Source organism: Paroedura picta, chromosome 12 (genome assembly GCF_049243985.1).
Source record: "Paroedura picta isolate Pp20150507F chromosome 12, Ppicta_v3.0, whole genome shotgun sequence".
Classification (NCBI taxonomy): Eukaryota; Metazoa; Chordata; class Lepidosauria; order Squamata; family Gekkonidae; genus Paroedura; species Paroedura picta.
Genome location: NC_135380.1, coordinates 41,788,085 through 41,811,622, shown reverse-complemented (window position 1 = coordinate 41,811,622; position 23,538 = coordinate 41,788,085). Strand labels below are relative to the sequence as shown.

At 49.2% G+C, this 23,538-nt stretch overlaps 1 protein-coding gene across 6 annotated transcripts in view; it reads right to left on the bottom strand.

Annotated features, from left to right (window-relative positions):
• NUP214 (nucleoporin 214) overlaps window positions 1–23,538 on the bottom strand; it is a 91,502-nt gene that overhangs the window by 24,209 nt on the left and 43,755 nt on the right. For all 6 annotated transcript variants that reach the window (XR_013226056.1, XR_013226057.1, XM_077306868.1 and 3 more), the window contains exons 22-27: window positions 22,863–23,111; window positions 18,942–19,097; window positions 15,528–15,636; window positions 10,722–10,797; window positions 8,020–8,131; window positions 1,537–1,633 (exon numbers count right to left, since the gene is read on the bottom strand). Coding sequence is in view for 4 of the 6 variants with exons in the window: in XM_077306868.1 (XP_077162983.1) it covers window positions 1,537–1,633; window positions 8,020–8,131; window positions 10,722–10,797; window positions 15,528–15,636; window positions 18,942–19,097; window positions 22,863–23,111 (799 nt within the window). In the remaining 2 variants the exon portion in view is untranslated. The remainder of the gene's footprint in view (window positions 1–1,536; window positions 1,634–8,019; window positions 8,132–10,721; window positions 10,798–15,527; window positions 15,637–18,941; window positions 19,098–22,862; window positions 23,112–23,538) is intronic.

Genomic DNA, 23,538 nt, shown 5'->3' with positions numbered 1-23,538 from the left:
GTGATCTTGGGCTAGTCAGTTCTCTCAGAGCTCTCTCAGCCCCACTGCCCTCACAAGGTGTCTGTTGTGGGGAGAGGAAGGGAAGGCAATTGGAAGCTGCTTTGAGACCCATGCTGCGTGCCCTTAGACGAGCCACAGTTCTCTCAGAACTCTCTCAGCCTTGCCTCCCTCACAGGGTGTCTGTCATAGGGAGAGAAGGTGATTGTAAGCTCCTTTGGGTAATGAAAAGTGGTGTATACAAAACAACTTTTCTTCTATGGGGGAAAACAATTCCTCTCCACTCACTCTGGTGTAGGCTAATCCTTCCCTCTTCCACTGGTGATCCCAGCAACTAGGCTGACTAACATGGCCCCTCCTTATTTAAGAATGCAAAGGACCTTGGGAAATGCAGTCTCAAAACATCCCATCTTCTTTGACAAGCAGTTGGCTGCAGAGACCCAGGGGTGCAGCATTAGTCAGTCTCAGGCATTTAGTGACCACATTGCCTGGAGGAGACCCTGCCCCAATTTGGGAGCATAGTGTCCCAAGTTGCTACCACTGCAGCTCTTGTTTCTTAGAATCATAGAATCATAGAGTTGGAAGGGGCCATACAGGCCATCTAGTCCAACCCCCTGCTCAACACAGGATCAGCTGTGCTTGCATGTCTTTGCTTGCATGAGGCGAATGCTGGCAGGGGCTCATGGGAATTGTAGTCCATGGACATCTGGAGGGCCGCAGTTTGACTACCCCTGGAATAGATGGACCCTCACTGGTCTGATGCTGCAGGGTTTTTCTTATGTACTGCTTTGTACTCTTATTTTATCCTTTTAATGTATATAGTGTAGGCTGCTCCGAGCACCCCAGTAAGGAAGAAAGATGGCTAATGAGCGTTTTAAATAAATAAACCAGGATTTTATATGCGCAGAGTGTCCTGAAATAATGCCTGTCTCCCTGAAAGGTAGCTAGTTGTCCCAAGCAAATCACTGAAAAAGAGCAGAGCTGTACATGAGACGTGGCCTTTTCTGCAGCGGCCCCAGGGGACTTCATTTCCACGCTTGCCTCTCCTTCCAATGAAAAGTGGTGATTTTGCAGAAGGCCTCTGGTCTCTGACTTCAGCAGCCGCCAACCCCCAATTTGTTTCATCTGCTTATTTTGCTGAGCAGCTGCTGGGAACTGTCTCTTTTTAATCTGCTGGCTGAGGCACAAGTTAACTCTTTTGTCCTAGGGACAGCTACTGCTCAAGGACAAAAGGACTCCTGCCCAATAGGAGTGCAGATTTTGGTCTTGCTACATGCTCCCTGGCTGTTCTGGCGCATTGTTGCTTGCGCTGGTTTGAGGGTGGAAATCTCAGTGGATTGCAGCGGGATGAGCTGAAAGAGACACCGCAGCACTTGGGTAAGGAAGGACACAGTTAGCCACTGACCTCCTGCTGTGCAATCACACCACACAGAAGCAGGCTGCGGACTAACGCCAAAGGCTCACGAAGATTAACCGTAGAAAGTGATTTGGGAGAGCTCGAGAGCAGGACGGGGGCGAGAGTGTGCCGGCCATACGAACCCTGAGGAGTGGAATGCAAACGCCGTGCCGAACTGGGAACTGGCTGGAGCTGCAGCGGACGGAGCAACGGAGGCAGTGGTCTTTGTTGCCCCTTGGCCTGAAAACACAGAGACGGTTATGGAATGACGAGAGTATCTGCACATGCTCACATGCACATGTACGCATGCGAAGTAAAGGTGCTGTCTGTTCGACCCTTGGTTTCCCCCAGTACAAGTCTTTGGAGTCACCTTCCAAATCTGCTTAGCACAGCAGTCTCATTGCACCAGCTGAAGAGTTATGACAGGGGTAGTCAAACTGCGGCCCTCCAGATGTCCATGGACTACAATTCCCAGGAGCCCCCTGCCAGCATTCGCTGGCAGGGGGCTCCTGGGAATTGTAGTCCATGGACATCTGGAGGGCCGCAGTTTGACTACCCCTGAGTTATGACAATAGACAATGGAGGCCAGCACTGATTAACAGAAGCAGCCTCGGAAGTGAGGAGGGGGGGGGACAGGCATGCTCAATGGGAGCCATAGGCTTTGTCAACCAGGGTTTCTTGACGGCTCTGGAAGGATTTCACAAATGGGTGGGAATTAATTTTTAATATATATTCTTAAATGTGTTAAACCTTTATCGGGTGATATGACCAAACATGGTCATGTTCTTGCCTCCTCTTTCAAAATGGCCAATGATGGGCCTGGAGGGGGTGGGAAGGGGAGGGGCCTCAGGTTGGGCATGTCCACAGCTCTGCTTCCCAACCAGATTCTGCACGACCTCGCTGCTTTGGCTCTTTGATGTGTGTGCAGAATCAGCAAAAAACTGTCCCCATCCTGATGTACACAGAAATTCTAGGCAAGACTAAGGCTGATCTCCCTGACCCTCTCTGGGGATTTTGACGAACCCTCTGCTCCTCTGTCCATCTGGGAGACAAGAGAGAGAACGTGTGGACTGCCCAAAGCGTCACCAGCACCCGGGACTCACTTCAAAGGGCATTATGACACGGACAAGCCCCCTCTCCCATCCTTTGGTGCTTGAAGGAGGGAAAGGGGGCTGTGTGCTGCCTGGTTTGGTGCAGATGTCTGGAGCGCCCATGTGGCTCTGTGCCACAGGCACAGCACCCTGAATGTAAATTTTGGCTGCTAGGTCTCTAAAATTTGTGGCCCTTTCTCTCCACCCCTTTGCAAGCCAGGAGTGCTGAAACCCTGCCCTTGTAGAACAGAAGCGTGTCCTTGCTGAGGCCAGCAGCTCCAGGTCAGCCTCTGGAACCGCCAGGAGGAATGCATCAGCAGAGCAATGCTGAACTACAGTGCTATAAAACAGGGGTCGTCAACCTGTGGTCCTCCAGATGTTCATGGACTACAATTCCCATGAGCCCCTGCCAGTTTTTGCTGGCAGGGGCTCATGGTAATTGTAGTCTACGAACATCTGGAGGACCACAGGTTGACGACCCCTGCTATAAAACACACCTTATTTGAAGATCAGCCTGGGCCTTGTGCTCCTTGGAACTGGTGACTCACATGGGCTCAGCCATTCCTGCCCATTCCCAGCTGGTGAGGCTCCCGGGGAAACATCACCACCCTAGAGGCCCGTCTGGAAGCTCTGAGCAGGCAGTGCTCAGCTATGGCTCCTGCCTTGGCTGTTCTCTCAGCAATGCTCAAGAAGATGTGTTTACTGCCCTCTGACGAGACACCCATGTTGCTCTCAAGAAGCGATCTGGTTCTCTGAGGACCTGGCTGGAGGTGCTCAGGAAAAAAGACAGAGCACACTCATGGCTTTCCAAGCCTCTCGCCGCACGTATGTGTGTGTGTGTGTGTGTGCGCGTACACATGCACGCTTGCCCTAGCAATCATGGTGAGTCTCAGATGTGCTTGAAAGAGCGCCGTGCCTTTCAGCGCCAGTGGGAAGGGCTAATTTCTGTGGGCCAGCAACACTCATGTAGCATTCAGACCCTCTGGCCAGGATGAGAGCAATTCTCTCTCTCTCACTCACACAAATACAAAGACCTCGTTTCTCTTCAAAAGACCACAGCTGTAACAATCCCCCCAATCCTCATGCCGCATTGCTGAGGAAGCCAGCAACTTTGATGTTTCTTGTATGACATTTGTGAGTGGGGGAAAAGCAAAGATGTCAGCTGTAATAGTAGAAAAAGAGCAAGGGCACAATAACATTTCTACATTATCTTTAACAACCTGGACAGGGTACAACTATCTGTGGTTCACTCCACCAGGAGCCTGGGTGTGATCCTGGGTGCCTCCCTCTCTATGGAGGCACAGCTCTCCCTGAAGAGATCCAGGCCCCGTTGGAACTAGCGCAGTTCCGCAGGGCCTGCAAAACAGAGCTCTTCCACCAGGCATTTGGTTGAGGCCACTAGAAATCTACCGGGCTCCTAGAACTCCTCTTCCCATACAGATATGCCCATTAAATACATCAAGGGGCAATCCTGCATTGAGCAGTCTATGGGGCTACAGTTGATAATGCTAATGTTCAATCATTATGGCTGTTATTGTTACTACTGGTTATTACTGTTACTACTGTTACTGCTCCTATCAGCACTACTACTGTCTCCCTTATAGAATTTCTATTGTACATGTTTTCTGTAAAACACCCTGAACAAGGGGAGGGAGGGGGGGAGTGAGGAAAGCAGCCCTTCTTGACTTTTTATCATTGACAAATCCCTGAAATATCCTTTACGCCAGCGGTCCACAAGCTTTCGCCCGCTGTGGACCGCTGCGGCGTAGTGGGGGGAGAGGGCGGCCTGGGGGCCCGCGCATGTGCGGACTAAAGCGGCCGATTAGCTTGCGGCTCGGCAAGCTTCTCTTCCCTCCCCTCCTGAAATAAGAAGCTTGCCGGGCCGCGAGCTAATCGGCTGCTTTGGCGGCCGATTTGCTCGCGGCCTGGCGAGCTTCTAGCTTCGGGGGGGGGGGAGGGAAGAAGGAGCCGTGGCCTGGCTGCAAGGCCTTTGCGGCCCGGCAGTGGGCCGCGGCCCGCGGGTTGGGGACCACTGCTTTACGCTTCTAGAAACCCCAGAAGTAGCGCAATTGTGCAGAATATGACTGGGAAGCTCACTTTGCTCACTTTCAGCTCACCTGAGGCCCCTCCCCTTCCCACCCCCTCCAGACCCATCATTGGCCATTTTGGGAGGTCGTGACATGACCATATATGGTCAATACCACCCAATAAATGTTTAACGCATTAAAAAAAATAACCAACTCCCACCAATTGGCCTTTATGTTTAACAAATTTAAAATATATATTTAAAAAGATCAACTCCCACCCACTCAGGATTCCCTTCCAAGGCCGTCAAGAAATCCCCAGTGTTTCCCATGAAACGCTGGTTGAAAAAGCCTGCTTGAAAGACTAGCAAGATTTTTTATCTATTTATTATATTTATATACCGCCCTCCTTTGCTGCCTGAAGCAGCAGAAGAAAGGTTGAGTCAAGAGGCACCTTTAAGACTTTGCTGGCCTTAAAGCTGTCCCTGGACTCACTCTGACCATGAGGCTGGGAGTTCGATCCCAGCAGCCGGCTCAAGGTTGACTCAGCCTTCCATCCTTCCGAGGTCGGTAAAATGAGTACCCAGCTTGCTGGGGGGTAAACGGTAATGACTGGGGAAGGCACTGGCAAACCACCTCGTATTGAGTCTGCCATGAAAACGCTAGAGGGTGTCACCCCAAGGGTCAGACGTGACCCGGTGCTTGCACAGGGGATACCTTTACCTTTAAGGGACTTAGAGTATAATAAATCTCCTTAGGCCTGCAAAGCAAAGCAGTAGAACTGGATTTGTCCTGGACGAGAGAGAAGCTGGCTGTCATGAGCTCCAAGAAGATAACACTTTCTTTTTAAAATGCATACAAAAGCCATTCAAAGAGACCTCTAACAAACATCTCTCTCGAAATAGTCACCACCACAATGAGTATTCAGAAAATGACTGACAGGTTTCAAATCTGACCATTCCGGCTCACTCAAGAAAGGGGTGACTCACTTTTTATTCTAATTTGTCCCCTCCGAAGGGGAAAGGGCGGCCGCCCAAGCTTGGGGCTTTCTCAATAGCCATCTGATTGCCTTTGTTGCTCATGCGCGACGCACGACAACAGAGCTCACTTTTGAAAGATCAGGGCAAAATGTTGCAAGAACTGGACTGCTGCGTAAAATGTATGTGAAAACATCAAACATTACATCTCCATGTTTCTTGAATTTTAGTTTTAAAAGTTTTCAGCTTTTTAAGGTCAAATTATTTTTATGACAAATTAAAGATCTCAAGAAGAGGTGGTTTTTAAAATTTTGAAATCATTAAAAAAAAAATGATGGAGATATAGCAATGCAACCCTGGAATGTTATGCTTGCTGCCTGTGGCCAAGCAGGCTCACAAAAAGCTCTTATTGAAATAAACATCCATCTTTAAGGTGCCACTGGACTTCTGCCTCATCTTGCCACAAGAGACTAACACAGCTAGCCTTACAGACGTGTTTAGACCAGCAGTTCTCAACCGGCCTAACGCCGCGACCCCTACAGCAGGGGCAGCGCACGCGCCCAAGCATGCATGGGCGGGCGGGCACACATGCGCCACCGTTTGCTGCAGCACTTGCCGTGGCACTGGCCTTATCCAAGGCTTCTGTGAGCTCTGAGATGGCGCAGAGGAGGCCGGTGCCATGTGGCCACCGCCACAACCCCTGGGAAAGGGCCGAACAACCCCTCGAAGGGTTGCGACCCCCACGTTGAGAACCACTGCTATAAAGCATAGACAGAGGCAGGCAGAGGCAAATAACCTTTGAAAGTCTCTTGCCCTGAAAACTCTACAGTCTCACCATAAGTTGGTTGTGATTCTGCAGCACTTTCCACTATCGCAGGGGTAGTCAAACTGCGGCCCTCCAGATGTCCATGGACTACAATTCCCAGGAGCCCCTGCCAGCGAATGCTGGCAGGGCCTTCTGGGAATTGTAGTCCATGGACATCTGGAGGGCCGCAGTTTGACTACCCCTGCACTATCGTGTAGGGCTTCCTGCATTCACTGGGGGGGGGGTCGCTGGGAGGGCTTCCTGCATTCACGGGGAGGAGGGGCCCGACTCTTGGAATTTCAAAAATCTCTTATGATTTTATTGTAGAGTTTTTGTAAATTCCTAGTGCGTCATGACCTCACTTCCGGTTCTGAAACAGGAAATGACTTCCGGTCCCCTACAATGTCCTCTTGCTGCTCCACTGAGGGCAGGTGACAGGGATCCGTGTCCTCTTTTAGTCTCACTCTTAAGTTTCCCTTTCCTCAACTTTCTTCCCCTCTTTGTCTGTACCACTTTAAAGACAGATGGTGGAAAGCAATTGTCCTGTGCTCCAACAGAAGGAGGATCCAATCCCTGCTCAAGGAAGAAGTGTTGGTTTTTATACCCTGCTTTTCACTACTTTAAGGAGTCTCAAAGCAGGTGATAATCATCTTCCCCTCCTCTCCACACAACAGTAGGAACTGTGACTGGCTCAAGGTCACCCAGCTGGCTTCTTGTGGAGGAGTGGGGAATCAAACCCTGTTCTCCAGATTAGAATCTGCTATTCTTAACTGCTACATCACGCTGGCCCTCTACTTACCCAGAGGGAGAAGCTGAGATCTGTGGACATTTTAAACACAGTTTGTAAAAAGTACATGTGGGAAAGCACTTCCTCTTACGCAAAATAAAAATAAACTGATTAGCCTGAACATGGAAAGTGGTTGTAAGCCTGGAAGGGCATCAGAACTCATCTAGTTCTACACGGCTCTTTGAAGCCCTCAAGCTTAACCTTATACATTTAAATGTGGGTGGGGACCAAATAGAAGCCGTTTTGTTCCTTCAGCACTGGCTTTCACCGCCCGTACCTCTGTTCCTGCTCCTGCATGTCCAAATTTAGACTGCAAGTTCCTTGGGGCAGAAACTTGTCATTTGCTTATGCTTGCCTGCACACATAGATACAGAACGAGACCAAAACCTCTTCATTTTGGATGCGCTCTGATGGATGAACCAGGAAGCTATAAGTATCCAGTCACAGCCTCAGCTGTGCAGTGTGAGCTCTGCACATTACCCAGCAGGCACTGCCCACAGCCTTGCCCTTGCGTGCAGGAAAACTGAGTTTCAATTCACGGCACTCAGCTACAAAGCTCAATGTTAGCGTCAGTGATTCCGATCCAGGTCAGAGTAGTCCATGAAGACGTGAAGCTGCCTTATGCAGAATCAGAGCCTTGGTCCATCAAGTTCTGTCTTATTTTGTGTACTCAGACAGGTTGAGATTCTCCAAGGGTCTCAGACATCCACATCACCTACTGCCTGGCCCGTTTAACCTGGAAATACTGGGGACCGAACCAGAGATCTTCTGCATGCACCTTGCATACTGGGAAAGTGGTACACAAATAATAACAATATTTTTTTGTTAAACAATGGGTTCCTGCCACTTTCCCCTTTTTGCTTTGTTATGAATGATGCCCCGTAGCTGTCGGCAGTTAATTGCATTTTTTCAAAATTGTGCTTCCGCACGACAGGAACTGACCTGAGTTCTTCTTGCCCGAAGTGGCCTGACTGGTGGATGTGCTGACCACGCCCGGTAAGGATGTGGAGGTGGATGGAAGCTGCGTCGTCGTGAGGGAACCTGCCGGAGGAACCTAAAAGTGTGGAGAAAGCCAAGGTCACGGAGGAAGCAGGAGAAAGGGCTTCGGGGGACAAAACAGAAGAGGCAGGAAAATTACAGCTTTTTAAAATTAGACGTTTAAGTTGCAGCTATAATTTCCATCTAAAAGCAATCTGCCCTCCGAGGTGAGTGCATCCATATAGCTGCCCCTCTAACCCTCTCGCAAAAAACACATTTTCTTTGTAAAGGAAGACCCGTGGGTCTCTGCATGGGATTCTGGCTCTTCCTGTTCATGATCCCAGTGGCTGTAGCTGGGGAAGCAAGGAAGGCATCAAAGACTGCTGTCTGCTGCAGCCCATTCTCGTTCTTAATGGCTCTCCAGTTTCTTAACACATCTGGGGGTGGGGATGAGCCGTGAGAAGGCGCTTCCCACAAATTGTTAAGAACCTCGAGGGCTGGATGGAAAGTTCTGGATGCGGACCCCCCCCCCACTGCAATTTAGCTATCTCTGTTGTAACCACTAAACCAGGGTAGTCAAACCTGTGGTCCTCCAGATGTCCATGGACTACAATTTCCATGAGCCGCTGCCAGCAAACGCAGGCAGGGGCTCATGGGAATTGTAGGCCATGGACATCTGGAGGACCACACGTTGACTATCCTTGCACTAAACAACATGGTACCTTAAAGCCACAACTGCCCCAGGGTGCCATGGTGAGGGGTGGTATATAAACTGAATGAAGGAATGGATGAATGCACTAATCCACATCTCAAGGAACAGAGGGGACACCATTCTAGCTGGAGACACCTGTTGGGCCCAGGCTGAAAACCACACTAATGCTAAGCTAGAAGGTGCAAGACACAAAGAAACCACAGTGCAAGAGAGGTCAGACTAATCTGTTTCCGCCGGTCTGAGTCTCATGCTTCTGTGAGATGGATTAAGACCCTTCAGTGCTGTTCTGCTGTGATGAAAAGGGTGAATGGACGTGTGGGGGTCGGGGGGGGGCAGGAGAAATGCTAGATGCATGAATGTCCTTCTCCTTTTTTAGTTTAATCTTTCAGAACAGAATAGCCCCAGTTATCAAGGACAGGCAGGCCAGCCACGATGTCAGAGGAAGGCTACGGCCGCTAGCGCCCAACCAGCTGCATCCAAAATGAAGAGATAACAGCCAAGGCGAGACAGACACAATGAAGATAAATGACTGGTATGACGGTCAATACCGATGGCTGATGAATGGCAAGGATGCTTGGAGCTTGCATTGCTTTTGCAGAAAAAGTTTTCAGCCTGGCCCTGGCAGGCCTCTCTTGCCAGAATGGTACCCCCTCCATTCCTTAAGGCAAGGTCTTAAGCTGTTTGGGGCCTATGGGCTCCCTTGGAATTCTGGCACAGGACAGGAAGCACAATAACCAAAATGGCTGCCACAGAAAGCGGAGCCAAACAGAAAATGGCTGCTGCAGGAGGCGGAGCCAAGTGCAAAAGGAGAAGAGGTGAGAGTGAATACAACAAATACTGTGGTGGCAGCTGCCACAGAAACAATTTCATTTTAATCTGCGCAACCCATCAGATCTTCACTGGCCAATCAAAATCCTGGGGGGGCAAGAGCCCAACATGGCTCCACCCATTTTCTAAAAACCCTGGTGGGTACCAAGAAAGGTGTCAGCACGTGCTGTAGCACCCATGGGCTTCACCTCTTGTTACTCTTGCCTAGCTTGGGACAGTGGTTAAGAGTGGTGGCCACTAATCTGCAGAACCGGGTTTCATTCTCCACCCTTCCTCCATATACAGCCAGCTAGGTGACCTTGGGCCGGTCACAGTTCTGTTAGAGTTGTTCTTGCAGAGCAATTCTTTCAGAGCTCTCTCAAGCCCCACCTCCCTCACAGGGTGTCTGATACGGGGAGAGGAAGGGGAGGCAGTTGTAAGCTGTTTTGAGACACATGAGGTCTGCAGGGTGACCTTGGGCCAGTCCCAGTTTTCTTAGAGCTCTCTTAGTCCCACCCACCTCACAGGGTGCCTGTTGTGGGGAGAGGAAGAGAAGGAGATTGTAAGCCGCTATGAGACTCTTTTGGGCAGCGAAAAGCAGGGTATAAAAACCCAGTGCTGCTGCTGCTGCTTTTTAAGAGATGAATTTGCTATTCCCCACTCTTGTTGGGATGGAAGCAGGCAGGGAAATACAGGCGGCAAAGCAGTGGGATTCCTCAAGCAACGAGACTGAGAGAATGAGGCAGATCTTGCGGCAGTCAATGGACAAAATTTCCACCGGTTGCTTACAGAATCGGGGTATCAGACACCCCCTGGGCTTCAATGGACAGGGTTTAAGCACCTGCTTAATTCAGTGGTGTGGATCGGCAAGGCATGCAAGCGCTTGAAGGCTGGATTGTGCCGGAAGAACAGGGCTACATCCATACTTTGCAGTAGATGAGCATTTTCTAAGCTCTCTGCACGCTGGTGGAAAAAAGTGGGCAAACCAATGAAAGGCTGACAAACACTTCAGAGCTCTCCTGAATGGGGCTCTCGAGACCGCATGGAGGATAAGGAGCTGCGAGGCAGATAAACACTCAGCCAGAGAGAAAGCTCACCCCCCCCCCCCGCTGCCTGGCTTGTAGAGAATCCGGATGCAAAGAGATACCTGGCTGGCTTGACTTGTAGCAGGCCCAGTCAAAACCTGGTGTGCGACTTGAGCTGTAGACTGAAGAACAGACGGTCTAGGAGAGAGGGAAAAAGAAGATTTCAGAGCCTACTAACCACTGTCTATTTATCGCTTCATCCGTAGTCTGCCTTTTCCACAGTCTCCCAGTTCTAGGATTAAACAGTGCTATGTTGCCAGTCACAACCTGCGGCTGGAAGAGAACTGGAACTGACAGGCTCCTCTGAGCCACAGACTATGCTGTTTGCTGCATCTCTGCATGAGTTGCTGCTCTGGGAACAGGCCCCTTCAAATCAGCTTTCAGTGTGGGTGATCATCATTGTTGTTAAGACCAGGATAGAATATAGCAGGGGTTGTCAAACTGCAGCCCTGCATTCGCTGGCAGGGGCTCATGGGAATTGTAGTCCATGGACATCTGGAGGGCTGCAGTTTGACTACCCCTGGAATATAGCATGTATAGCATTTCAGAGAGGGCTCAAAGCATTACACTGACTTTATTACTCTTTAACTAATAATCTATGCTCCCTTCACACCCCCCCCCCATTCATTCTAGAGATGATGAGGAACAAATTAATCATATTTGGAACCCAAACTTCAGCTAGAAATTGACTTTCAAAGCAACCAAAACCAAAACTGGGTTTGAAGAAACCGATTTTCCTGCTCGTAAAAAGGGTTATGTAATCCACACTGACCAAAGTCATGTGAAACAAAGACTAATAGGAAAGTGAGACAGTGTTAACAAACTGTCATCCGTACAACAACCCTATAAGGTAGATCAGCAATTATTCCCACATTGTAGAGGAGGAGGGGAAAAGCAGCTTGCCAGTGGGTGAGCTCATGGCAGAGCAGCAAGATATCCACCAAGCATCTGACCCCAATGGCTGTGCTAGACTAGCCCTTCCCACTGGCCTTTACAAAACCCACAGGGCTATTTATACTGGAGAGTTCCAGCTGAAGAGACTGGAGCTGCAAGATGCGGAAACAAAGTGGCCTGAACACTGCAGAGTCTCATCTGCGGGGTGAGGTTGGACCAAGATGGAGCAGGTCGAGCTCTCAGAGACACAGAATGAATCCTTCTATGAATTAAAAACAATACACCCTGATCAGCTTGGTATGGTGGTTAAGAGTGGCAGCCTCTAAACTGGAAAACCAGGTTTGATTCCCCATTCCACCTCCACATGCAGAAAGAGAGTTCCAGGTAAGCACTTTTGACACATGGAAATTCCCGGACATTCATCCCTCTTAAGGGGACAGACCAATCCTCAAGGCTACAATTCCACAGGTGGTGTTGTTTCCTGAATTGGATTAATTAAATTTCTGGTTACTTAAATTTCTGAGAATGTCATTTTTCCAAAATAATTCATGTTAGAAATATGAATGTATTTTTAACTTGAGGTTTATAGGAATGGTGAAACTTTTTTCACAGTATCTTCCTCTTTCGCTCAAGGACAGGAAATAAGGCGGCATAAGGGAGAGGCAGATGCCCTTGTTAAATTGGAAGGATCTGTTTAGACTGGCACCCTGGCTTTTATCAGAAATGACGTAACCAAGGAATACTTGGGACTGCAGAGAGATCTTAGTGAACCCCAGGGGCTTGGTCTGATTAACGCTGGGGGAGTCAAACTGCGGCCCTCCAGATGTCCATGGACTACAATTCCCATGAGCCCCTGCCAGCAAATGCGGAATTGTAGTCCATGGACATCTGGAGGACTACCCCTGGATTAACGCAAATGAGGAAGAGAAACAAAGAGGGAAAAAAAGGTGAAAACAAAGATAGGGTAACAAAGCAAGCTTCCGGTTGCCTTGCACGATAAAACTTTCGGGGCCAACCTGGAGCTGTCTCCCAAGGTTGCTGAAGGCTTGGCGTAGTGGTTAGTTAGGAACATGGACACCTGTTATGGCTCACGGCCAGCAGCTCAAGATCAGCAACGTGGCCTATCCTTCCCTCCCTGCAGTCTTCCCCCCCCCTTTCTGGATTTCTCTTCCTCTCTTGCATTAACACAAGCACAGCGCTGTGGGTCGCCTCATTGAGACTGCCAATGATACATTTTATCTGCTGTTTCTTTTATGATTCTTTTAAAGTTCTCTGTGTTGTTGTTGGGTTTTTAAAAGAGATGATGTTGCTGAAGCGAAACAAAACGCAGCAAAAAAGCTTGGGCTCCAGGCCATGCAAGAGAAAGGTGGCTGGGTATTGCCACTTCTAACTCTGTTATTTCCACGAGGGAGCAGCCCACACTGTTCCCCTGCCAAACACCTTGGGTTCCCCAAACAATGTCCTTGTAATCTGGCCTGCGATAACTGCCAAGGCAGAAGTTTCGAAGTCAGTGCAAGGGGAGGGCTGCTTGTTGTGACTGCAGCATGGGACGAAACGTCCTGGTGGAACGGGGAAGGCCAAACGCTTGTGTTTTTAAAACAGGGCAAATGAAGGGAGGTCTGACGGAGCCAGAGAGGAGTCCCAGATAATGCCATATGTGAGTTGGGTCAGGACACTGATGGGTCCAGTGCCTGTTAAGGGAGCCAGCATACTGCAAGGGCTGTGGGAGAGGAAGGGAAGTTGATTGTGAGCTGCTTGGAGACATGTGAGGCCTGCTGGGAGACCGTGGCCAGTCACAGTTCTCTCAGAGCTCTCTCAACCTCACCTACCAGACAGGGTATCGGTTGTGGGGAGAGAGATGGTGATTGTGAGCCACTTTAAGACTCCTGTGGTAGTGAAAAGCAGCATATAAAAACCAACTTTTCTTCTAGGGAGAATGCAGGCTTGATTCAATGCTGAATCTACTTGTTCTGCCTTTTTGAAGGTCTGTGTTATCACGAAAGCTCTCTTCCAATGGCACATTGGTGGCTTCAAAAGGCAACTAGACAATGGATGGAGAAAAGATTCACCAGAGGCTCTTAGCGATGAACACTAAATGGTAACTCTATGTTCAGAAGCAGTGCACCTCTGAATGACTGTTGCATGGAGGGGAGAGAACAGGGGCAGGCGTAATTAATTATAAATTTATATACTGCCCTCCCTGAAGAGCCTCTTGTGGCGCAGGGTGGTAAGGCAGCAGACATGCAGTCTGAAATCTCTGCCCATGAGGCTGGGAGTTCAATCCCAGCAGCAGACTCAAGGTTGACTCAGCCTTCCATTCTTCCGAGGTCGGGGGGTAAATGGCAAGGGGGAAGGCACTGGCAAGGCCACCCTGTATTGAGTCTCCTGGAGGGCGTCACCCCAAGGGTCAGACATGACTCTGTGCTTGCACAGGGGATACCTACTGCCCTTTGGCTTCTGTGATTCCCTTTCAAGACCATCTGGGTGGCATTGGGGGTGGGGGGGACAGGATATTGAGCTAGATCCAGCAAGATTCTTATGCTTTGTAAGTAACTGAAGAAGGGAGGGGGAGAGGAGCTGAGGGGCAGGAATGCATCTCCAAAGCAGAACTCACAGCCAAATTATGAGTTGAATTTGCAGGCCGACAAGCTCAATGTTCAGCCACATTTCTAGAATATATGTCCCTAATCCATACTGAACCCTTGATCTTTCACAGCACGCAATTATGTAGCAATAGCAGGAGGTCAAGATTGCTTCCAGATGAAAGACGTGCAAAGTCTCTGCAAAGCATAAGGGTGGTTGCCAAACGAATTGGCAGAACAGGGAGCAGGGAGGGGTTGCGGTTCTCTGGACAAGCCTTTGCTTCGCATGCAGAAGGACCCCCAGTTCAATCCTTGACTTCTCCAGCTAAAAAGGAACAGGCAGTGTGTGATATGAAATGCCTCTGCCTGAGTCCCTGGGCAGCTGCTGCCAGTCTGAGCAGACAACGCTGACCTTGATGAACCCAGAGTTGGATTCAGTACAAGGCAGCTTCATGTGTGTGAACAGAGGCTCTCCTTGGTGACAGGGGGGAGACAGTCATACAGACAAGACACGGGATAATCTTTTGCCAAATGCGAGGAAGCTGCTTCTCACTTTAAAAAGCCAAACACTGTTCCAGGCTGGTGCTGAAAGTGAAAAAGGGGCCCACAAGCCAAAATGCAAACCGATGCGTATGCCAATTTTGGGAGAGGAGGTATACAAATATCATCATCATCAACACCACCACTTGTTCTTCACCCCTGCCCTTTTACCTGCACTGGAAGGGGACAATTTCATACACATAGACTTTGTAATGCTACAAGCCCGATATTAAGATATTGTACACCGCCATGAGCCGGGTGGCCAAGAGTGGCGGTTAACAAATAATAACATTACAATTTGCTAGGTACCCCCAGAGGTCCCTCCAAAAGTGGGACAATCTGGTCACCTTAAAGTAAGCCCTTTTCAACCTCTTGACTGTGGAGGAGCCCCCGGAATTATTTTGCAGACTTCGAGGAGCCCCGGAAGTGATGTCAGCTGGCCATGCCTCCATGCCACGCCCCCAAAAGTTGCATGTCACTAGAAGTGACATCACCACCTGTGTTAGCAGGCAGTCTTGAGGACTGAGGGGGGGGGGAGAAATAGGATGCGGTTTAAGGAGGGAATAGGCATGCAGGCTCCACCCCCTCCCTGGCACAGAAACCATGAGAGAACTCACTCACGATTGGGTGGGAGAGCAAAGCAGCTAATTCCCTAGCTTGTGGCCAAGTCCATTAATACAGGAGAGGAAATACTGCAGACCTGCGGACCCCTGGTTGCAAATCCCTGATGCAAGTAAAATAATGTTATCCCTGAAACACCACTACTGCCCTCTGCTGATAGTTGGGCCTTCTTGCAAGTACAGCTACAACCCGATAGGTCACGGAAGAGGCGCAGTAAGAGCATTTGCTCACCCTGTTGCTGGAGCCACGGCAGTGGGAGAGGCATTGTTCTTCAGTTCTCGCACGTTCACCACCTGAGGGACGTTCTTCAAGGTAGACTCCGTTAAGGAAGTGCTCACACCTTTTAAGATAAACAAATAAGAGGGTGCGTTAATTCTTTTGGCAATGGTGCATCTCTCGCTGCACACACAAGACTTCCCAGCATGCACAGACTTACCACCTATTAAATAACAGGAGCCATCTACGGCCTGGTCCTCTTGAAAGTGGCTCACATGCTCAGTGGCACCCCCAGAAGGGTGATGTACCACAGCACAATGGGAGAGCACTAACTGTATGCAGAAGGCCTGAGGTCCAATTCCTGGCATCTTCAGTCAAAAGGAAAGATCCTTTGCTGCCTGACACTCTGGTGTGATGCTGCCAGTCACAGCAGAGGAAACTAAACAAAACCAAGGGCGTGATATAAGCAGAGTTGATCTTGACTATAGGTCATGTGATCCAATGCTCCTCCCCTTTGGAAAAAAGAAAATCCCTAGCTTGCAGAAAACTAGCCCAGTGGGAAGAAGAGTTCTAGCCTTCTCGCTGACAGACTAATATTCTACACGCAGGGATTTTTTTTCTCCTATGGAAAGACATTCCGTCAATTCCTTACAATATTTTGAATGGAACAGCCTCTGCTGCAGTCCTTACCTTAGTGAGAACTAGGTGTAGACAGGCATCTTCAGAAGAAGATGGCAGAAAAGGGCTGTCCCACTGGGTAGTGAAGACTCCTGAAGATCTACTGAACACTGCAGCCTCAAACATCCATTTATCTCTCGGCAGCTGCCTGCCCAAACCAACCACAGGCTGTTTCCCCTGAGTGTTAACATGACCACCCTGTGAGAAATGTTCACCCAATCTGCACTCGAACAATATTCAAAATCCTCTTAGAAGCAAAATAAAAAGAAATAGCCACCCCATAAGTATTTTATTTATATACTCTAACCTCGCTGACATCATATAAGAAACAATAAAACGGCTGGGAGACAACTGGGAAGGGTGGACTATACAAATAGAGTTATTAATATATTCTTCACATAAAAACTGCTTCCTGTTGTGTCTGTCTATAGAGACGGAACAGAATTTGGAGGGGTTTCTGCCACTGGATGAATTTTTTGAGTAGGGAGGCCGGCATCTCACGATGAGAAGAAGAAGAAGGGCTGGGGTTTTTGCACTCCGCTTTTTACTGCTTGAAAGCAGCCAGTATAACAGCCTTGGGCCGTGAGGATGCATTTTCCTATTACTGCCAAGCTATGAAACTCATTGTGTGATTTGGGGCGGGCAACTATTGGTCAGTCTAACCCGCAGAAGCAGTTGTTCCGAGGATAAGATGCGTTTTCGCACGTGTGTGTGTGTGTAATTGCAAAACCACATTATGCTACCCTGAGTTTCTCAGAGAATGGGCTACATAAGAAAGAAACAGATCAAAGCTGGAGTCCAACGGCACCTTGAAGATCAACCAAGTTGTATTCAAGGTAGAAGATTCCGTATGCGGGCACAGTTTGCCAGATTCAGAGGTGCCCCTGGACTCCTACTTTGTTCTGCTGCTTCAGACCAACACGGCGACCCACCTGAATCTGTAAAAAAGAAACGTTTAAGAAGTGTTCGTGCTTATTCTACAACCAGGCTCCAGTGATTTTCAAGGTTCTGTTCAACCATCCGTTCAACCAAATCCCAGCAGTTCTAACAGGCAAACCTCAGTGCAGAGCTGCCTCTTGACTTCCGCATGTGTGTGGCACTCCTGCTTCCTATGGGGCAGGCACCTCTGGGGCCAGAGCCATTATCATAGCTGCGGTTTGTCAATTCAGGCTTCCGCAGTCAAACAGTTGTTAGTGCAGCCCAAAGTTTTCAAATCCATTTCAAACTATGGTTTAAACCAGGGGTAGTCAAACTGCGGCCCTCCAGATGTCCATGGACTACAATTCCCAGGAGCCCCTGCCAGCGAATGCTGGCCGGGGCTCATGGGAATTGTAGTCAATGGACATTTGGAGGGCTGCAGTTTGACTACCCCTGGTTTAAACCATGTTTAAGGGAGGGGCTGTGGCTCCGTGGAAGAGAATCATAGGATCCTAGGGGGGGCCACACTGGCCATCTAGTTCAACCCCCAACTCCATGCAGGATCAGCCTCAAGCATCCAGGATAAGAATAATAGAATCCCAGAGTTGGAAGGGGCCACACTAGGCCATCTAGTCCAACCCCCTGCTCCATGCAAGATCAGCCTAAAGCATCCAGGGTAAGTCTCTGTCCAATCACTGTGTGAAGATTGCCAATGAGTGGGAGCTCACCACCTCCTTAGGCAGTTGATTCCACTGCTGAACTACTTGGACTGTGAAATTTTTTTCCTGATATCTGGCTGATATCATTCTCCATATAGTTTGAGCCCATTACTGCAAGTCCTATCCTCTGCTGCCAACAGGAAGCTTTCCCTGCCCTCCTCTAAGTCAGTGGTCCCCCAACCCCTGGTCCGGAGACCAGTACCAATCCGTGGATCAGTCCGTACCGGGCCGCAGCTCCTCCTTGTCCTCCACCCTGGCTGCTGCCTTGAGGGGTGCCCTGCCACTCTGCTGCCAGCTCACCTTTGGTGCTCTCCAGCGTTCACCATGGCTGGGGCTCCCCCTTGGCATGGCACTGTGCAGCTGCTGCTGGCAGCACCCTCCAGTGGGCGGCAGGAAGTCAGGGGTGCCAGCAGGAAAGCAAGTGGAGCAGGGGCTCAGACAGCAGCAATGACATCCCTTGGCAAAAGACTACCCCCCTCCCCCAGGCCTCAGTAAAATTGTCAACCGTTGACCGGTCCCCGGTGATAAAAAGGTTGGGGACCACTGCTCTAAGTGACAACCTTTCAAATACTTAAAGAGCCTCTGTGTTGCAAACAAAAGGTCCCAGGTTCAATCCCTGGCATCTCCAGTTAAAAGGACCAGGCAGGGGGTGATGGGAAAGACCCTGGATGGTGGTCTGATGGAGTATTAGGCAGTTTCATGGGTGTTTCTATTTCACCAATGACTCGGGATCAGACACGATATCAAGTCACAGTCAAACTCCCTTTACTATGGTTTGGTGGAATGTCCACAAAATTTTGCAGGGGAGGGGAAAGTATTTTTAGGTCGAATGGATGGAGACTGAGAAACTTGAACAGACAAAGTGTGGTGAAAACTACCTAAGGGTTGCAGCAAGGCATAAGAAGCAATTGCTGTTCTCCCTTTGAAAATCTAAAAGCCAGCAACAGCATGAATCTGCCTCTGGCTTTTGTCAGACCACCAATTTCTGTAGGACAACCAAAGAGCTCAGCAATGGGCTGCAGAGTCCATCGGGCAAGAGGCAATGGCAATCAAGTTGGCTTGGCTCAGTCACAGGCCAAGGGCCCCAGACCAATGGGTCAAAATACAATTTTACCTGGATTCTGGTTGGCCATCTGCCTCCGCAGAGCGGCTTCAGCTGCTGCCTGAGGCGCCGGGATGGTGACCGAGGGAGCGGGGGCACCATGCTTCACAGTCTTGGTGGCCAGCATGGTGCTGTCTGCCACCTGGGGCATGATTTTGGGGGTGGATGCTGCAAAGGAAAAGAGAGACCGTGGTCAGTTGCTGTGAATGATGAAGCTTGAAGTCGCTGCTGGAAGTTCCCATCTCAGTGGATAAAGTCAGTGCTGGACTCATCCCGCTTTTGTGCAGGTGAGGGCCATTGCCTGAAAAAAGGCCTCCCCCTCGTGGTCGCCCAGACCACCTGTTAAGAGCCTCCTCTCAAGTCCTATTTCCTGGGCCCTGCCCACACAAGAGATGCAGCTGACACTCAGAGAAAGGGCCTTCTTAGTGGTAGTACCTTATCCTTGAAGGAGAGTTGCTTTTTATACCCTGCGGCTTCTAATCTGGCAAACTGGGCAGTTTCTAATCTGGCAAACAGGGCAGCTTTTAATCTGGCAAGGCGCGTCTAATTCCCTTTTCCTCCATATGCAACCAGCTGGGTAACCTTGGGGTCATCATGGCCCAGATAGTGCTGTTCTGGTTGAACATTTCTGTCAGAGCTCTCTCAGCCCCACCTACCTCACAGGGTGTCTCATGTGGGGAGGGGAAAGGAAGGCAATTGTAAGTCACTTTGAGACTCCATCGGGCCGTGAAAAATGGGGTATGAAAGTCAGCTGTCCTGCTTCTTCTCAAAGGGCAGCACTGGATTCACAGAGCAGAATCTTGACTGAACAATAAACTGATTAATCAGATCTAATACTGACATGTTCTCCAATAAACTATAAATATAATAAATAAATAACAGCATACGGTACAACAACAACAATTCGATCTGTACCCACCACGTTCTACATATGGAGACAAACTACGAAAGTTAAATCCTTAAACCATATACAGGCTGTCACCTAAAAAACCACCTGAGATGCTCTCAAGGTTGTGTACACACCTAGATGGGTCTTTGACTGCCTCCTACCACTTAATCTTCCAGCCCCCCGGGGATATACTGCAACTTGCACTTGGCATTCTCTGGGGCAGGGGTAGTCAAACTGTGGCCCTCCAGATGTCCATGGACTACAATTCCCATGAGACCCTGCCAGCATTGGGTACTTATGTGCATTTGCTGGCAGGGGCTCATGGGAATTGTAGTCCATGGATATCTGGAGGGCCATAGTTTGCCTACCCCTGCTCTGGGCTATCAAAACCAGTTTTCAAGCCAGCACACAAGGGGCTGCTGTTTGAGACCCCCCCCCCCAAGCCGAAACCACCCCAGGAATGTGGAGCTGGCAGCACAGTTCTCAGTTTCTTGGCTTCATCCCCTGGGCTTGGTGTACTTTCCGTTATTAAAAAATTGCACCAGGCAGCAAGCATGATCTCCTGAGGACACTTACAGTAATGACTCTAATATACAACGAAAGGGACCCAGCACTGCAATGCCTCATTACAATTCCCATTTCCAAAATTGCGTTCATCCCGGTTATTTATCTGTTTCTGCTACGGGAAATGCTTCCCTCGATCATTTCACGGTGTGAAATGATCCATTAGATTTCCAGTGCTTTGCTGCAACAGCCAATAACAGATTTTCAATAAAGGCCTGATGGCGACAGACATCGGCTTTCTTCGAGAAACGCAATGATATTACAAGAAAACGGCTTGCCTGAACACAGCCCCAGTCATCACCAAGCTAACATTTGCATTTCCCCCCCTCAACATCTTCCAAAAACTCTCCCATCACGTATGCAAGAAAAATATCATAATTTGCATCCCACAGTTAAGAAATTTGTAGACTCTATGCTTCATATTGCTCCCTCCCATAAAAGCGCAATATTTGTTCTCCACCTCACTTAACTTCATGGCTATACATCTCCACTCATTAACAAGACAGCCCCGCTCCCCAGCGACAGAACTCAGAAACACAAACACATCTGCAGACTGAATAACCAGGTTCAGAAGTGAGTGGACTTTGTGTGTTATGTAAAAATGGGCCTGGTAGTTGTGTATTACGTGTTTTCTCTTTTTGCATTTCGCTTTGAATCAAAGTGACAACCTGCAACTCATGTGCAGCTGAAAATGCCACAGCCAGCTGCCATTCTTCAAGGAAAGGGAAGTGATGCCTTTTAACTTCCACTGGCTTTACCAGCTGCTGCACCTGAAATTAATCTCCAGGTTTGTTAACAGCATCCCTATCAAGTTATTCTTCCCTTTGGGCAGTGGTCCCCAACCTTTTTATCACCGGGGACCAGTCAACGCTTGACATTTTTACTGAGGATTGGGGGGGTAGTCTTTTGCCGAGGGATGTTGCCGCTGCCTAAGCCCCTGCTCCACTTGCTTTCCCGACGTTGCCCCTGACTTCCCACTGCCCGCTGGGGGGGCGCTGCCAGCAGCAGCTGCGCAGTGCCACACTGACGGGGAGCCCCAGCCATGGTGGCCACTGGAAAGCACCAAAGGTGAGCTGGCAACAGAGTAGCAGGGCAGCCCCTGAGGCAGCAGCCAGGAAGGAGGACGAGGAGGAGCCATGGCCCGGTACTGACTGATCCACGGACTGGTACCGGTCACCGGACTGGGGGTTGGGGACCACTGCCTTTGGGCCTTTTTAAGGGACCCTTGAGTTCTGTTTTGGGCTAGAAGAACATTTGGTCAACTTCCATTTGTAAATATTTTTATCTGGAAGCTTTTCTCCTCCTTCCTAGAAGGCTGAAGGTGCAATCTGATTGCGGTTGTACCCAATGTCATTCAGTCTATTCCAAACTGCTGAGCATTCAAGTATAGGGTACAGACACATGGCCTGAAGAGCGCAGCCTGAGAGAACCCCTTCACCCTTCTCTTTTTTTTGGAAATGTAATCTGGTACAGAGTTCTAGAGAAGTCAAAACGTGAGTATAACGTTTTTGGGCTTTTTTGTAGTTTAAGGGAGGATGGCCCTGTTGAAGGATATGAGATTGCTTGTCATAGTTTTTGAATATTTTAGTACCCTGCCCCCAATAACTTAGACTTCACTTAAGAAAAGTGAACTGTTCCCTGTTTTAGATCCTGGGATTAGATCCGACGATCTCCTGGTAGAAAGAATGCAGATCTTAGAAATGGTTTCCCTTCTGTTGCCCCAAAAGCTGAGTACACACTGATGTGAGTCAGGGGCCTGTAGTAAGAAGAAGAGCCATCTTTTTGCACCCCGCTTTTCACTACCCAATGGCATCTCAATGTGGCTTAGATACCTTTCTCTCCCTCTCTCCATAACAGAAGTGAGGCTGAGAGAGCTCTGAGAGAACTGTGACTGGCCCAAGGTTACCCAGCTGGCTGCATGTGGAAACGGAGTGGGGAATCAAACCCAGTTTTCCAGATTAGAGGCTGCCATGACATAACGATCCTCTTCCTCTGTCTTCTGCAAGTGCAGCTCTACTGATGAAAGAAGGGGCAACGTCCTCCCCCTTCCCTCCCTCACTGTAGCTCTCTGACCCTTGCCATGCAACAACTAGTCCATGTGGGTCACACGAACCAGGGAATCGACTTTTTGGGTATTGGAGGGAAGAAGGGAAGATGACCAAAAGCCAGCATTCCCAAGGGCTTTCCACTGACAGATTGTTGGGTCCAACCCTGGTTTGTAGCTGGGCAAAGGAAAACTGTGGCTTGTCAGTCTGGATGCAATGTTTACTGCAAGTCTCCAGTTTGGTTGCTATGTGTACAGGGAGAATGCAATATATGAACCTGGGCTTCCCCCACCCCACCCCTTACCTTGTTCACATAAACCCAAACCATTACAACACCTGTAATTACAAGTCAGAGCAATGGCTCATGTGGACTCAGCCAACAACACACATCCCCTGGTATAAATCTCCACAAGAAAAGTCCCCCAGCTTACTCACTCAAAGCGTTTACTGGAATGTGGCTTTTGCTGGCAGCTAAGTGTTGTGGCATGAGGCCAGGCTGAACTGAGGGCGTCCGGACAACAGGGGGGTGGCGGGGCACCGAAATCGGGACAGCCAACTCTTCCTCTTTCTCTACAGCCTGTGGTTCCTCGTTCTCCAGGGCTTGGGAAACTGATGATGTGGAGCTAACATCGTCTAAGTCTTCTTCATACCTTGAGCACAGGAAAGCCGACTGGGAAAGATTGGCTGGAAAAATTTGGGGGGAAAGGAGCATTGGATTAAAGCAGGCACAAGAGTCACTGGATTGATACCTGTCCCTTTTTGGGTTTATGTGATCCCTCCCTGCCCAAGTCATTGTCTGATTCAATCGCAGAGTGTGGGAGGAGGAACAGAGAAACAAAACATGACAAATGAAGCCACACGTGGATGAATGCTGGAATTCTAAAGAGACTCAAACCTTTGCTCATACAAAGTACGTGTGTGTAAACAGTAAACAGAAACATAATTCTCTGGCTTGCACATTTATTATGCTGCATGCTTTGGCTAGCCAGCAATTCCTCTTAAAATGCACGCCATGTAAACGTGGCACAATATGTACTCCTGAGTCCAGAAGAGCTGATAATACTGATCATTTTTTAAAGCAATGCAAGCATATTGTGTTCCTGCACAGAAC